Genomic DNA, 16,609 nt, shown 5'->3' on the forward strand with positions numbered 1-16,609 from the left:
CCTGAGCAGAAAGTTGAGTTAGAGCAAGAAATAACATTTCAGAAGCTGTACGAAGCCACAGACAGCAGGAGATGCAGTTGGGCTCAGCCACTGGCCTAACCAGGAATTCCAGACATCAGATCAAGGTCATTGTCTTTGATTTTCCTCCCAAAACACGGAGCTGAAATCAGCTCATTATTTCCTACAGTAAGCCAAAGGTTCTGTGGCCTTTGACCCCAGAGAAGTAGGGGCCAAGGAAGCAGCTCAGAACCCAGGGCAGAGCCCACCATGGAGGGCCACAGGGAAGGAGTGAAGGGTAAGCTTCTGAGAGTCCAGTCACTGGGCAGTCACCAGTCCAGCACTGCCAGGATCTCTGACATCCAGACTTGTTGGGAGACTGGACCTCAAGCAGCTCCTAATAAAACACCTCCAGCCATCCCTAGGCACCCTGAAATCTGCCTTCCTCCACAGCAACTGCTGTGCTGCACAGATCCAGCAGCCTCAGCCAGGGGTAGAGCTGCAGCAGCCCAGACACTGAACGAGCAGAGACACCAGCTCCACTGCCCACACAGACAGACACACAATGGTGTGTATGGCCCAAGAAGGTCTCAGGCAGGGGACTCTCCTTCTATGGCCTGAGTACATGGACAACCAGTTCCTGAGAGCAACTCACCCACAGCAAGCCTGGCCTCTGAAGTCAGCCAAAAAATCACCAGGGCACCCAAGCTGGACATGGGATGAGTAATGAAAAGGCAAAGCAGCTTCCATGGAGAAGTCAGGAGGCCAGTGTCAGAGGCATGGATGCCTGCTGACCCTCAGGCAGGAACCACCTAGGGAAGAAGAATCCACCCCAGCCAGGCCTGACACTGCCTGACTGCCCAACACCTGGTCCTGGCTGTGCTGACCCGTAGGTATGAGGGGTGGTGGGAAAGATGTGCACTGCCCCAAGTCCAGCTCGAATGCCCCAGCAACCTGGAAAGACCCAAGGCTCCTGGCCACTGAGCCCCATAGCCCCTCCACATGAGGTCACAAAGGCACTCTGCCTCTGCACCTCGGGGCTCCCCACAAAAGGAGCTCAGGCCATGGGAGAAGAGGCCACAGAGACGGGACTTACAGCAACCCACACACCAGGCCTTGGAGCTGAAGCTGCCCAGGTACTCATCTTGCTCCCCAGGAGACCAAAGGGAGAACACTGCAAGGAACAAGTACAGGAATTGCCCAAAGCGCAACTTCTTCAGAGAAAGGAAGTAACTTGATGCAGAAATTCCCCTACATCCTGCCTGCCTGGTACTCACTCTCCCAAGGAAGAGACACCCTCATTCATGTGCTCAGCCTCCCTCTGAGGCCAAGAAAGAGTGTTCGCTCATTCATTCCTGAATCACTCATTCCACTAGCAGGCATGATGTTGCTAGGAGCTGGCACGAGAGACAGACTTGACCTCTCTGGGCCTGCAAGGCTGACAGGGAGCAGAGGCAGACCATTTCAACAGGGTTTTGTATTATACTAAGGGGACAGTGTGTTACGGGAACAGAGGGACAGAGGGGAGGGGGTCAAGCCTGTCTTGTGAGGCCAGGGGGGCTCACAGGATGATGAGGCCCAAGAGCCAGCTGTGTACTTGAGCACAGCAGCCACTCCCATCCTTCTGTCACCACTCAAGCCTCAGCCTCAGGGGTCCTGGTAGAGCATCAGGGGTGAGTCCCTGCTGGACAGACAGCTGAGATGCACAGAACCCACTCCTCGCAGGGCAGCCAGCCTCAGGCCAGGGCCCCACAGGGACCTCCAGTGAAGCTGGTCCTGGCAGGGACCCCTCCTACCTCTGCCTCTGCCTCTTGCAAGGCCTGCCCTACCTTGTTGGATCAGCCTCCCTCAGCTCCACCCAGCTGTCAAGGATAGAGCCTGGGGCACTGCGCAGACTGTCCAGACCCAGCATATACCCACGTCTCCCTCTAGCAATTTTCCCTCGGTGATGCCAATGAATTCAGAAATTCCCAGGAAACCACAAAGAAGAAAAAGCAGCAAGGGGGCAGATTCCTGGCCAGGGACGCCTGTAGCCTCGCCCAGCTGCTGGGCACCTCCAGCCTTGAGCTCCTGCACATTAGACATGCGATCAGGCCATGCAGATTGCCCTCTGCCCATTCCAGGGGCAAATCCCCAGGAAACAAGGAGGAACCACAAGAACGAGTGGGCACCACCAGCTTCTTTCATGGGAAGAAAGGTCTAGCTAGGAAGCCCCACGGAGCAGCTGCATGCCACTGAGTCAGGAGGAAGCCCAGTCTCCCTAATCCCCAAACCCCCAAGGGTGGGGAAATTTTAGCCTGAGGACTCAAGGGAGATACTGAGCTTGGTCCCAAGCAAAGTCCCAACACTTCAAACTACGGGTCCCAGGACACATGAATCAGGGGCCAGAGGGGGCAGTTTAGTGCACACAAGCTGCTCCTTCACTTTCACACTCCTCACAGAGCCTGTGCCAGGCTGTCTGCCTGAAGCACCCTGGGCCCCTTTTGCTTCTGCTGCCTCTTTGCCCTTTCCATTGTATAAGTAATTGATTTCAGCACAAGTCTGGGAAACTGTAGCCTAGAGTACCACCCCCAACACAGCCACTCCCACCCACATTTTCAAGTGGCTGTGCAGCTGTCAGGGTCTATAGCTCATAAGATCCCTTCAGGAGCTGCCTAGACTCCTGGTCTAACCCGACCAGGCTCAGCGGTCCAACAGAGGGGAGTATGGCTAGCCCGCTAGGAGGGTTCTTCTCTGGAGAAAAGGCTCTCTTGGGCACCTCAGATGGTTTCAGGCACACAGGGCTCCCAAGGAGATGGCGAGACCCTTGTGGGAGCCCAAAAAAGGCCCTGTCTCCAGGTGAGCCACAGACCCCAGGCAGGCGAGGGAAGCTGACCCTGAGGAAGAGAAAGGCAGAAGCACTGACCACAGGACAGTAATCGTTAGTGGAGTCTGTCTTTAGAGCACTTGTGAGGTAAGACAACATACCAAGATTTTAAGCTCCATGTGGCTTGCAGAGCCCTAGTGTACAAAGAGTCAGTCTTGGAGTGTCAGCCCTGGTCCCTGGAGAGGGGCAAGGAGCCCCAACCACCCCACTTATCTTTCCTTCACCTCCTTGGTGCTGTAGCCAGGGCCAAGACAAGTCATGACTCAGATCCTTGTGGCCTGTCCTAAGGCTCATGGACACAGCACTGTAAGTCAGCCCTAGTCATGGACACAGCTAGAGTCAACCAATCAAAACAAAAACAAAAACAAAAATAGCCAAAAGAGCCCTGGGAGAGCCCTAGAAGTCAGGACTATCTCCTCAGGACCCCAGGCAGGAGCTGCAGCCTCATGGAAGACTGGAACGAGAAGCTGAGGAGCTAAGTCCCCTGGTCCACAGGTCTGAAGCCATTACAAGGGAGGACACAGATCCAGCTGGCCTGCCTTGTGCCTGGTCATCCCACAAACTTCCTCCCCAGGGCACCCAGACCCCTCGCTCATTTCACACTACACCAATGGATAGGGGTCTAGCCAGATCAGCTGGGCTTCCCGGAGCCGGTGCCCAGGTTGGCAGAGGCTGCACAGCCCTAGGATGGGAAGCTCAGGCCCTGGGTGCAGCCCCGGCCGCCAGCAGAGGCCCCTGGGACCTGACCAGGCCTGTGGGGGCACTTTGGTCAGTGCAGGGGTCCTACCCAGGACATTCCAAGGCAAAAGGCTGTGGACCAGGATTTCCAGGCTTCAGACCAGAGGTGGTTCAGGAAGAGGTGAGGGGGAGGCCCGGGCCGCATCTACATACACAGCGCCGTGGTGAGCCGCTGCGGCTGGTTGTAGTGCACCATGGCCACACACACTGTGTTCAGGGCCACCACGCACAGCACCACCCAGTAGAAGCTCTGCGCCTTCACCATGCGCCGGATGAAGAACCGGAACATCTTCTCCTTCCTACGGAAGTACGACGAGCTCTCTGTCTTCCCGCTCTTGAGGCTGGCACGAGCGAAGGGGGATCCTGGGGGGACAGGGGACTCACTGAGGACGTGTGGGGACCAGTGGGCCCAAGGACAGACTCTCCTTACACCGAGATGTGCCCCATGGATACGCTTCCCCCAGCCCAAGCATCTCCCTCCATAAACACACCTTCAAAGACGCTTGTCCCCAGCCTGGGCCTGACTAGGCCCCATTTCTGATTACAGGCACCATATGCGTCTGACCTGCTATTGACGTGGTGCTAATTACCCCCGCACCTCCCTGCAGCGGGTCCTGGCCCTGCCCACGTCTCATAGATGAGGGGACCGAGAGCCTTGGTGGTCTCCACTGTTACTGGGCGCTGGATGGGAGACCTGGGTTGGAACTGGTCTCTGACCCTAGCGCCCCTGGCATCTTCTAGGAGCACAGCCCCAGTGCTCCCAGGCCATCCCAGTTCTGCCATGAGGCATGTGAATCCTATCTCATCTGGTCCTCTTTCTCTCTTTAACTCAAGAGTCTGCAACCACTGGCCTGTTTTTAAGTTGCTTTACTGGAACACAGCCAAGCTCCTTTGTTTGCATCTGGTCCATGGCTGCTGTCCTGGTACAGCAGCAGATGTAAGTATGGCCCACAAAGCCCCAAATACTCACTCTCTGGAAACTTTACCCATAGAGCTGCTCCTCTCCCCTATTCACCACCCACACCCAATGGCTTCTCTCACTTCCGCACACACACCACCTCTGCTTTGCCTTGACCTAAGCATGAAATGCTTCCCTCGGCTGGCCTCTTTCCTACAACAGGCTCCTTCTCGGCTTTGTGTCTCGGCTTCAATGTCACCTCACAAAGCGCCCTTCTCTGGGCACTCCACCTAAAATAGCGTCTTCAGCCCCCCAACAATAATCATAACCTCACACCATCTGCCACCGTATTGGTTTCTTGACCTGTTCTGTGTCTGACTCCCAGACCAGGCTGTGAGCCCTGTGGGGACAGGGGCCACATGCTCTTTCACCACCAGACCCCTCGTACTACCTGACAAATGAGTGAGCAGACTTCCCGGGTGCTTGGAGGTTCTGAGTGTGTGTGTGCAGAGTCTGGCTTTGTCTGTTGGGAGCTCTTTGTGTCTCTGCCACACACCTGTGCCTGCATCGGGGTTTCTCTAGTTTGTGCAGTAAGACTTGGGCGTGTGTGTGCCTCTGAGTGTTCAAACCCAGTCAGCATTGAACATCCGGGCTTGGGTATTGGGTGCCTGGGTAGTGGTATGAAGTGTGTGTGAGCATGTGTGTTATGTGATGTCGTGTGTATTTGCACGTGTGTGTGCATGTGCACACCCAGACTCTCAGTGGCACACTAAGAGCATCAGTGGGCTGGTGTTTTCTTGGATTCACTGAAATGATGACAGGCCCCAAGGCCTTTGGAGAGAATTGTCTACAAGCTGAGCAGCTGCATCAGGCAGGAAGACACTGTCACAGACAGCCCCAGACACAGAAGGAGGGGTCCAGAGGATAGTGTCCATCAGCAAGTCCTCTGGGGGACCTCATAGGGTCCTAATGGCAGATTCCCGGCACTCTAGATGCCATACCCCCTCCATACCCATGGGAGACACTGTTCCATCACAGCCCTCCTCCTGGCTAAGCCAGGACACAGCCTCCCAATCCACATCCAGACACCAGCCACTGCCAGTTAGTCAGAGCTGGCTTATTCAGCAAAACCTCTGGTGTCCCTTGGGCTGACTTCCTCACTTCTTTCAACTCTTTACTCAAAGGCAATCTTCCTCCTGAGGCCTTATATGGCCATTCTATTTAAAATCCCAACAACCCAGACCCTTCAAGCCCCCTCCTGTCTCTACTTTTTTCTCTTTTTCACACAGGGCACTGACATGCTGGGTATTTTGTCATCTTGTTTGTCGTCTGATGCCCCCACTGAAACAGAAACTCCAGGATATGAAGAGGCTTCACTGTTGTATTCAGTGTTACAGCCCAAATGCCTCGAACGCTGACTGGCACATGAGGAGCACTTGGTAAATATTTGTTGAGTGAATAAACAATCAAATGACTGAATACAGGAGAAATTAAAAGAATTATGGGAGAACACTATATGCAGCCCTATAGAAATAAGTTTGAAAAGCCAAGAAAATAGAAGATTTCCTAACAAAGAATAATTCATAAAACCGGTCCAAGTTCTTTTTATTTTTTAACTAGATGAGTTCACAGTTTTATCTTACCTTTAAAGAACAGATCATTTAGGTGTTATTTAAATTATTCCAAGCCATGCAAAGAGATTTTTTAAAATATTCTCCAATTCATTTTACAAAATCAGAATAAAAACTCTAAGTAAAATAGGAAGAGAGGGAACTACTTAAAAATAACACTCATATGATCAATTTGAAAAAAATTATAATGAAATTCAGATCCACAACATACATTGGTCTCTTAACCAATACAAACAACCCACTAGAAAAATGGACAGGGGATACGAAGAGTCACCAAAGCCAAATTCAAACGGAAAACAAACATCCAGAAAGAGGTCCAAAATCACTAGTGGTGAATGAAATGAGAACTATAGTCCCAGTGAAGTACCACTTTATAATTGTCAAATTGGCCTCAAACTGGCAAAAGTCAAAAGTAGCTGCAACATCTCACAGGATGAAGGTAAATGTTTTCTTGCACTGTCAGTGGGATGTGAGTCCCAGCCCTTCTGGAAAGCAGAATGGAGGCAACCCTGGAAGGTACAAAGGGAGTCCTTCCTCAGCAGCCCTGCTCTGGGGACGGATCCCACAGAGGCAAAAGCACTGCTAACGAGAGACAGACGTTTACAGGATGTTTTTCGGAAGCATTTTTTATGGTGAAAAAAACCAACCTAAAAACAAATAAATGGCCAACAATGGGGAGCAGTTAAATAAATTATAGTGAATCCATACTATGGAATACCATGTAGCCATTTGTGAGAGCACATTAGAATTAGACTAATTGATGGGGAGGGGTTTCCAAAAGGTATTGAGGAGAAAAATCTGTAGGAAATCATTTCTGTAATGTGAAAAGACCCCAAAACTGTACACACGTGTACGTGTGTGTGTGTGTGTGTGTACATGTGTGTGTGTGCACATGTGTTTGTTATCTGAGATGAGCATGGAGAAATACATACATACATACACAAACAAATAACTTTTATTAAAGAGTTCTGTCCTGTAAATGTCACAATGTAATGGGAAACAGATCTTCTAATTCAGATCCACTCACAGACTGCTGGAGAGCAGGGAAGTCCAGACTGGATTTGACCTGGTACCTTGCAGTGAAAAGCTGCCATTGCCAACTGTTGGCCCCTCTCCCACACTGCTGAGTGTGGAGGCCTAGGGCAGAGTCCTCCTTTGCCACAGAATGCACAACAGGGCATTTGGTGGGAAAAGGCCTGGGTACTTCTGGTACCAGACTGAGAGGAAGGGAACTAAATTGGCTCTGCCTAATAAATTAACTGGAATTTTCCTTTAACAGTTTGAGAAGTAGGGGGTGAAGCCAGGGTCTCAGAGGCAGCAGGCCCCAGGAAAATGGAAGATAGACAGGGGCTTAGGAGAGAGACGGCCAGAACTTTCAGTTCCCCCAGAGTCAGTGACACACACAGGACTCTGGCCTTGGGATGTGACTGGAGGCTCTATGTTTATGTGGCGGATGGCAGAGTCAAGAGCAGCCAGCTGCCAGAGAAGTATATTGAAATGAACAAGCAGGAGGCATTGGGCAAAAAGGAACTTCCAGGAGCCATACGCACAGCCCACTCCCACCAGCTTGGCCTTCAGAAAGAAATCTGAGCACACACTGGAGGGCGCTGTACTTCCTGCTAGCTTGGATGTGGGTGGACATGAGACTAGCTTACCTGAGAGGGGTGGGCTGTGGAGGAGGAGAGAGGAGGCCCCAGAGGGCTGGAAGCCTGGGTGACAAGGAAGAAGCTGAGTGCATATTCTATATCCAGCCACAGCCCCCACGGAACTAGGAGGCCCCAAAGAAACTCACCAACAGCACAGAGGTCTGCAAACCGGTCCTCCCCCTCCTCCGCGTGGATCAGGTCGTTTCGGCTCTTCTTGGTGGCTGCTCTCTTCAACACTGCTTTAAACAAAGGGTGGGGGACAGGGAATGCATGAGCCAGAGCCCTAGGCTGACCTGCCTCAGGGCTGGGAGTGCCCTTCAGCTGAGGATGAGATTATCCTCCCAGTGACTAGGAGCCTTCCCTGATCTGCTATCCTGAAGCTGAAGCTGAGGGAGGCAGGACAATTCCCAGCCCCCACAGGCCCCTCTTGGTCCTCAGAGCAAAAGGGACGAGGAATTTTGAGGGTAGGTCTCCTTTTTCTTCTCTCCACAATGATGTCAGTGGGGAAGGCCTGGCTACCAGGGAGACCAGGAAATGTCCATGTGGGGTAAGGCAGCCCTAGCAGACACACTCCGAGGCCAGGTGAGACCAAAGAGATCAGGTCAGGTCTGCAGAAGGGCCAGCACAGCCTTGCTCAGAGTCCCAGGTATGGGCAAGCTGAGACCAGGGCAAGTGCGGCCATGCTGTCTGGCCCTGTTCTCAGCAGTGGGTGTGAAGAGAGGGCAGCCCTCCTGACATGAGGCTATGCTGGTGGCCAGGGCCAGTGACCACAGCTATGCTGGCCCTCACCCCTGCCCCAGTGGCCCTAAGTTGTACAAGGAGTCATTCCATGGCAATGTGGGAACAGTATCACCCTGAGCCCTGTGGACAGATACAGCTTAGTTTAAACCTGCAGCTTTAAATTTTCTAGACGCAGTGCTGTCCAACAGAACCTTCCATGACTGATGAGAATGGGAGCCACTAGCCCCACCTGGTTCTTGAGCACTTGAAATGTGAGGAATGAGACTGAGGAACTGGATTTTGACTTTCATTTCATTGTAATGTACTTAGGGTACACGTACACAGTCACAGTCAGCTGCCGTGTTGGACAACACAGCTCTTGGGTCCGCCATGCTGTGAGCACAGGCTCTTCTGACTCCTGGGCTGAGACCTTGGTGGGCATGGCTGTGCTGTCTGAGCCCACTGCCAGTTCCATCCCGTCTGGTCCATGGCAAGCAGCTCACCAGGAGCATGCAGCTGACCATCACACAGTCTCCCTCCAGAACGGGCTCTGCCCAGACCTGTGTGTTAATGTGATGGATGTGCACGTGCCTGACATGGAAGAGAGCATCCTGCATCACACGTGCAAGCATGCACATCAAAGCTCTCTTGTTAGGCAAAGAGTGCTAACAACAGTCACCTACCATCCAGAGGGGACTTCTCCTCCGCGTTCTTGTCCTCCTCAGCCAGCATGACTTCCTCTGTGAGTGAGACATAGCCTCAGGTCGGAGCCTTCCTGTGCCCAGCCCTGACCAGGGTTTATCCTCCAGGAACACAGCAGGACAAAGATGCACCTCTACCCGCAAGACCCTGCCTTCTCAGCCCTTACACTCCAGAAGCCTACGGGGCCCATGGCTGAGCTTTTTCTACCAAGACAGACACCCTCTATGTGTCCCACAGACAGTGCCTGTGATGAGGGCCTGGCTTGTTCCCACTCACAATCACCATCCCTGAGAGCAGCCTCCCACGAGGCAAGTTCATCACTGAGAAGGCACATGAGCAGGTGCCCCACACGCAGGAAAGAGTGCTGGCCCGGAGCCAGAGGAGGGGAGTCAGAAACTCCAGGCCTGACGGAGCCCAGAGCCAGGGGGAAGAAGGGGCTCAGGTTAAGGGAAGAGTAGAAGTAGCTCTAGGCTGGACCATGCATGAATTCTCCAAGAAAAGGCCAGCGTCCCCAGACCACATGGCTGCCTGGCGTCAGGACCTTGGGTGAGCTGGAGAGAAGCCCCTCTTCACTACAAAGCCCTTTCAGAATGTCTCAGCTCTCCACTGCTAGACTGGTCTCATCCACCCCAGGGCCAGGGGACCCTGCCCGGCAGCCTGAGGGAACTCGAGGAGAGGGAACTGACAATGACCAGACCGGGCACATGGGAGCAGGCTCCTCCTGGTCCTCACCAGCCTTGAAGATCCACTCCAGGTACCCATTGAGTTCCCGCTCAATCTGCTGCTGCCGGCGGAGCTTCAGGAAGGCCCGGCGGTTCTCCACCCTCTCACGTTCCTTGGCAAACTCTCTGTAATGTGCAGGGGCCGGGACAGTAAGCAGACCAGGTGAGTGTGAACACACAGGCAGGCCCCACAGGTGTGCCGCCCAGAGGAAAAGGGAACCCAGAGGAGGCTGGGACAGGAGATGTAGGCCGTGGGTTACCCTTCCAGGTGAGCCCCCCAACCCTGGACACTTCTAACCTGAGCACTCAGAAGGCCCAGGTGAACCCCCTCCTCACTCCTCCCTCAGTCCCCAGAGAGGAGGCTCCAGAGGGCAGGGACAATTCCACACCCCTCTGCCTAGAGCAGACCTAGGTGACAAATAAACGGTAAGCAATAGGACATACTGGAATATATAAGGAAGCCATTTGGAGTAAACCTAATTTGGCCTGACTTTGTTTTTCCAAAAGGGGCTGCCGAGGTCATTGAGCATGCATTGTTTACCCGCTTTAAGCATTTCCTATGGCAAGAAAAAAATGCCCTTAAGATAAAGATGGAACTTCCCCCACAGTGGCATTTCCTTAAGGATGAGCATCTCTCCCTAGGCTAGGAACTGATTGCTGTGCCCATCTGTGACCACCTAGCTCTAGGCAACAGACCTGCTGTGTGCTGTGTCCACCGAAATAGCAGATCTACTACCTGCTGTGTCCATCAATCGCTGTGCTGACAGGGCAGTCTCGTGACTATTGTAAAAGGGACATTTCAATCATATGTTAAACGTGCTCTTTGAGGGTATATAACCACTCTGTAGTTATATACAGGTTATCTACAGGGGTATATAACCCCCCTACTTCTTTGATGCCCTTCCTTCCTTGGGGAAGGAAGGCCCTGGGCTATATGGTCCTCACATTTGGCTCAGAATAAACTCACCCCAATTTTCATTTATAGATTGGTTATGGATTATTTGCATCAACAGAGGCATGCACCCTCTGATTGCCAACCCTGTCATCTGTCATCCTACGGAGGGCTCCTGGAGAAGAATTCCCTACAAGAATCATCTGCCTGCAAGACCCTGCCTTCTCAGCCCTTATACTTCTGGAAGCCTGCAGAACTCTCGCTCTTTTTCTCTCCCTCTGTTTCTTCTTCGAGTTCAGACCCAAAGCCATTGCTAGAAGGAAGAGGGACAGATAGGAGCAGGGGGAGAAAGGACTGGACCAGGGCAGGCTAGAGACAAAAGGAAAACCTTCCGGAGTCCATGTAGCCCCCTTAACCAAACCTCAGGCTCATGATGAGCAGGAGAGAGATCTTCTGCCCCCCTTAGCCCTCAGCACACCAGCCCCAGCCTCCCAGCCAAGGTTTTAGCCTCCTAGTGTCAGAAGGCATTAGGGCACACAGACACAAGAGTCCACACATGCACACACATGAAACATGCACATACGCCCCCAGCATCCAGCCTGGCCAAGCCTTCTCAGCCCAGGCTCGGAGCAGAATCCAAGTCCCCAGAGGGAGGGCAGGCACACTCCCACAGCTAAAGAACAAAGCCTCTTCTCAGCTGAGACATGTTTCTCCTCCAGGAGAAATAGCTTATGGGCTTGATGGAGCAGACCTGCCTAGCCTGACTCTCAGCACACAACCACAACGAGAGGGTGACTGGCTCTGACTAGGACTGACCCCAAGCCCGTGGCCAGTGTCCACCAGGGTTGGAGATGCTGCAACCCTAGCAAGGAGAGGGGAAGGCTCCTGCCTGGACCTTCCATCTCTCCAAAGTCCCGAATCTACAGGAACACTGGGTCCCTTGCAGCCTCCCCATCGAGGCCAGCTCCCTTGGCCATTCTGAGGTCAGGACGGGCTGAGGGCAGGGGTAGGGCAGTGACAATACTGCTCAAGTCAGTCTGAGGCCACCAGCAAGGACTTACGGCAACCGCAGGGCAGCCACTTCTCAGGTGGCAGCCGGCAGCAGGGCCTGCCCTCCCTGGGTTCAGCTCTCACTGGTAAGGAGGGCCTCAAGAGGAATCACCAGTGTGCTTCTCTGGCACATTGGGAGAACGAGAGCCCAGAGGAAAGAAGCACGAGGCTAGATGGGCTCCCAGCCGGCCCCTCAGGCAGCTCTCACCCAGACACGGCAGAGCCGGGGCTAGAGAGGGTCCCTCAGGGCAAGCTTTCCCCCATCCGGGCTGTCAAGGCCACAACTAATTGCTGCTGCCTTGGAGTCTACCCACCGTGGGACCCACACGCTCTGCGCTGACCACTGGCTTTAGGGGCCCATGTCATCTCCAAGCCTCCCCAGGGCTGGAAGAAAACCCTGGGTCCCTCTGCTGGAACTGCATGCCCAAGGGAGGGCTCAGCTGAGACTGACTAGGAAAATCATTCCGTAACGCCCCAACTACAGAGGACGGGCTGCTCACAGGAGGGACAAGGGCTGGGAAGATACAAAGCTAGTGGCCCCTCCCTCTAGGCTTCCCTCCATGCCTAGTCCTTTCTGCCCATTCTCCAGAGGGAGCCCGACAAAGCCACCCTAGAGGCTCTTCTCCTGCCTCACCACAACCCACTCGTGCTCCCGCCAACTCCCACTGTGCACCGTCCTCAGCACAGAGCCACCTCCTTGAGAGCCTGGCCGCCTGCCAGCACCCTTTCCCCACCACACCTTCCGGCTCCACCTCTAAGCAGCCTGCAGCACAGGCACCACAACCCCCATGCCTCTGGGCCTCTACTCCAGCTCTTCTCTGCCTGGAAGACCCTCCTCCCTCCTTCACCAAGCTCACTCCTGGCTCCTTTGGGTCTCAGCTGAGATGCCCCTTCCTCAGGTGCGTCCTCTGAGCCCCAGGCCTCCCATGGCCACCCCATCCCAGCTCAGACCCTGTGACTTCCCACCAGACTAGGAGTTCTACATCTGTCCCCTGGGCTGTGGGCTTGCCTGGTCCCTGTGGAGGTGATTGTCACATACTAGTGACAATCGTACCCCTTACAGGAGAGGATGGAGGCTAAGGACACATTCCAGAGCCAGAGCACGTAGGTCTTGGTCCTCAGCCACTGTCCTCTCTGTGACTGTTCCTTTCCAGGCCAATATGACAGCTGCCCCTTGGGTCCACCAGCTCCCTGAAGCCAACCTCAGAAGCCCTGGGCCTGAGTGGGAGTCTTCAAGGTAAGCAGAATGGAGAAGTCCTCCTCCAGCCTTACAGGAAATCTGACGCCAAGGTGGGGCAGGGAGGCAGGCCAGGCCTGATGACCTCCACCTCCTTCCCAACACAGCTTCCTCAGCCCTGGAGAAGGCAGGAGCTACAAATACCAGCCCAGTTGTGCCCCAAAGCACCCAGCACTTCCTCAGCCCTGAGCCACATGCAGGACAGGAGGGCACCATGTGCACACAGGTGTGGCACATCTCACTCCCATTGTGGGTCAGGAAGCACCTTTCTCCAGGAGGATGCCCAGCCCTTCACCCTCCCTTGCCCTCTCCTGGAGGTCCTCAGCACAGAGAGGGGACCTGAGAGGAGCAGCAAGCCAAGGGTCAGGGCTGGGGTGGAGAGCTGGGTGGTCACTGATCCAAGACTCAAGGCCTCTCCACTCATTCTCCACTGCAGCAACAGAACGGTTCTCTGGCTGCCCAGAAACCTCACCATGGACCCAGGGGAGACGCAACAGCAGCTCCCCACTACGGTCAGAGGCCAGGGTAAAGGCCAAGGGTAAGATAGAGGCAAGGAGGCCAGGGCCAGGGGACAGTCAAGGGAGAGGTCAGGACGGCAGCACAAGGAAGGGCTGCCCAGAGCTCAGGACGCTGGGAGTGACTGCCACAGAGGGTGAGCCATGGGGCCAAGGCAGGCCCCACCCCCCACATCACACATGCCCGCATTCAACTCCATCACCTGTCCTGAGCCTGTGAACAGAGAGGGGCAGCACACAAGCCCACATGGCCTCTTACCCTGAGAGCACGCCCAGCACCAGGTTGAGCATGAAGAAGGAGCCGATGATGATGAGAGGGATAAAGTAGAGCCAGTTCCAGGTGTTGCCAGCTGCATCATTCGTCTGGAAGCAAGAGGAGATGATGAAGGACAGGTGAACAAGACACACAGCCCTGACCATGGAAGTTCCCCCACCTCTTCTCAAATACCTGGCAGGGGGTCTAGTCAGGGAGAGTCCAGGTAGGGAGGTTGGGGTCCAGAGAGAGGGGAGTCCAGGTCGGGGGTATTCAGACAGGGGGAGTCCAGGAAAGGGAATAGGGGTGGTGCAGGCAGGACCCGTGGTCAGACTTGTCTGTCCTTGCCCCCAAGAGCTCTCTCTGGTGCTGCAGCTCCCAAAGGACCAAGGACGCTTAGCACTGCTGGCCACTGCCTAGCAATGCTGAAAAGCCAAGGTGTAGTCCCAGGGAGCCAAAGGCTGCCCAGGGTACCCTGAGGCTGCATGCCCAGCCTCTGCCTGGACACCTCCCTTCCCAGGGTGCCGGACACACCAGGCAGCTCCAAAAACATTTCTCCAGGATGGAGTCCACAGGCCCCAAGGCCCAAGTCTGATCTTCTGTCTGCAGCAGCTTCCACAGTTCAGAGGCAGTGAGCCCTGTGCCACATTCCCCCAGATCCACAGCATGCCCACAAGTTCCCAGCAAACAGTTCTCGCCACATGCCTGGCCCAGGACAGACCCCAGCACTCAGGCACGGTCTACATAACTGAATGCAAAGCAGGGCCATCTCACCCAGACCTTTCGATTTTCATAGCACAGCTCATAAAAGGGTGAGTTCCTCTAAACCCAATTCATTTCCAGTTGTTCTGTTTGTTTGGGTCCCCAGTAGACTTGGCTGAGAGGGGTGGAGAACCTCTTTCTTTGTATGAGTCTAGTGCTAGAAGTAAACCAAGAAGGGGTGAATGTTGTGGGTGGATGACCCCCTGACCCCTTTGCTCCTCACTTCAGAGGCAGCTCACAAGTCAAGGGCCAGGGCCCTGAGCAGGACAGAGGTGGGAGGGACAACCTGGCACTACCCTGTGGCTGGGGCTGATCTCCGGGTGCTACTGTCAGGATTCCTGCCCTCCAGGGTCCATTGGCCGGGACAGGATTTGCACTCTACCCCTGGAAATCCTGAGTACCCTGGACTGACTGAAGCTTGTGGCTTCTGATTCCTGGACACTGATTCCAGGCTGACTGCCAAGATCCCTGGACCCTGACCCAGAATAGACATTCAGACTCGCAGCTCTAATTGCTGTCCATGTTCCCTGACCACACCTCTGACAGATCCACATGTAAGTCTGACCTGTGGGCTATCATGACCACCAAAGCCACCCATCTCCCAGAAATGCACTCTCAAAACCTTCCTCCTTACTGGGAAAGGAGGACGCTGCTGTTGCAATCTCAGCCCCTCCCACCCACTCAAGGGTTTGACTCCTGCAATTTCCCCTTCTCTAATGGATCATTCCCATTGGCAGCCAAGCTATTCTATTCTAATCTCAAAAAGAAAAACAAAACAAACGAGGACTTCACTTCTGGGAAGATGGAATAGACATACTCTTCCTTATTTCTCCCACTAAGCACAATTAATACCCTGGACATTACACAACGCAAATCTAAGACTCTGAAAGGTGGAAAAAAGAAAGCAGATCAGCTGGGACCTTTGAACCCACAGCAAGTTCCCTGGGGTTTTTTGGTCTTTTCCCTCATATATGCCTGACTTGGAGCTGAAGAAGCCTGCAACCTGGAAATGCCAATAGGCATAGAAGAAAAGTGAACCAACAAAAGCCAGTCTAGCCAGGGAGCCGAGCCTTCCACCCTCTCCAGACTGTCACAGGCAACCAGCCTACCCACACCCCAAACCAGGTGACATCAGAGAAGGACAAGCAAGGGCTTGGGACACACCTCGTCAACAAGTGGTTAACAAGGCCCCCATCCCACCCCACTTCTGTGGTATTAGTGGAGACCATGTGGGGAGCCTGGACTTCCACTCCCCCACGGCAGTAATGAGACACCAGCCCCTCCCCACTGAGGTGCACTCAGAGAGGCCTGGTGGAGAGTCGGAACTTTCACTGCCACGCAGCAGTAGCCCAGACTAAAGAGCACCAACCCACTCACATAGTGTGTAGAGACCATCTGGAGAGCAGGATGGAGGCACACCTAACCCTCCCAACCAGGGAAGTTTCCTAGAGGCAGAGTCGGGAACCAGAACTGCCACCCCTACCCAGCAGTAAGGAGAAGACCCCCATAGTGTGTCAACAGAGGCCAAATGGGGAAGCAGAACTTCTACTCCCACCCTGCAATAGCGAGGCAGTGTCCCCCTTCCCCTGACAGAATGGTCAGAAGAAGCAGCTAAAACAAAATGTTTAGATAAGACCCAGGGTCTCATGACGTAATACCAAAGATGTCCAGTTTTCAATTGAAACTCACTTGCCATACCAAGAGCCAGGAAGAGCACAAACTGAGTGAAAAAAAAGATAATTAATAGCTGCCGTGATGGTTAATTTTATGTGTCAACTTGACTGGGCCATGGGTGCCTAGATATTTGGTCAAACATTATTCTGCGTGTTTCGCTAGTGTCTTTTTGGATGAGCTTAACATTTTAATTGATAGAGTAAAGCAGATTGCCATCCATAATGTGGTGAGCCTCACCCAATCAGTTGAAGGCCTGAATAAAACAAAAAGACCTACCCTACCTCCAAGCAAGAGAAGATTCTCTAG

General features: G+C 53.8%; 1 protein-coding gene across 9 annotated transcripts in view; it reads right to left on the reverse strand.

The window, feature by feature from the left end:
* CACNA1B (calcium voltage-gated channel subunit alpha1 B) overlaps positions 1–16,609 on the reverse strand; it is a 198,276-nt gene that overhangs the window by 125,694 nt on the left and 55,973 nt on the right. For 5 of the 9 annotated variants that reach the window (XM_070518197.1, XM_044778228.2, XM_044778226.2 and 2 more), the window contains exons 7-11: positions 13,874–13,977; positions 9,931–10,046; positions 9,180–9,236; positions 7,923–8,015; positions 3,755–3,964 (exon numbers count right to left, since the gene is read on the reverse strand). In XM_070518197.1, the coding sequence (XP_070374298.1) occupies positions 3,755–3,964; positions 7,923–8,015; positions 9,180–9,236; positions 9,931–10,046; positions 13,874–13,977 (580 nt within the window). The remainder of the gene's footprint in view (positions 1–3,754; positions 3,965–7,922; positions 8,016–9,179; positions 9,237–9,930; positions 10,047–13,873; positions 13,978–16,609) is intronic. The other 4 variants (XM_070518200.1, XM_070518198.1, XM_044778229.2 and 1 more) reach the window with 1 other exon arrangement.

Source organism: Equus asinus, chromosome 10 (genome assembly GCF_041296235.1).
Source record: "Equus asinus isolate D_3611 breed Donkey chromosome 10, EquAss-T2T_v2, whole genome shotgun sequence".
Lineage (NCBI taxonomy): Eukaryota > Metazoa > Chordata > Mammalia > Perissodactyla > Equidae > Equus > Equus asinus.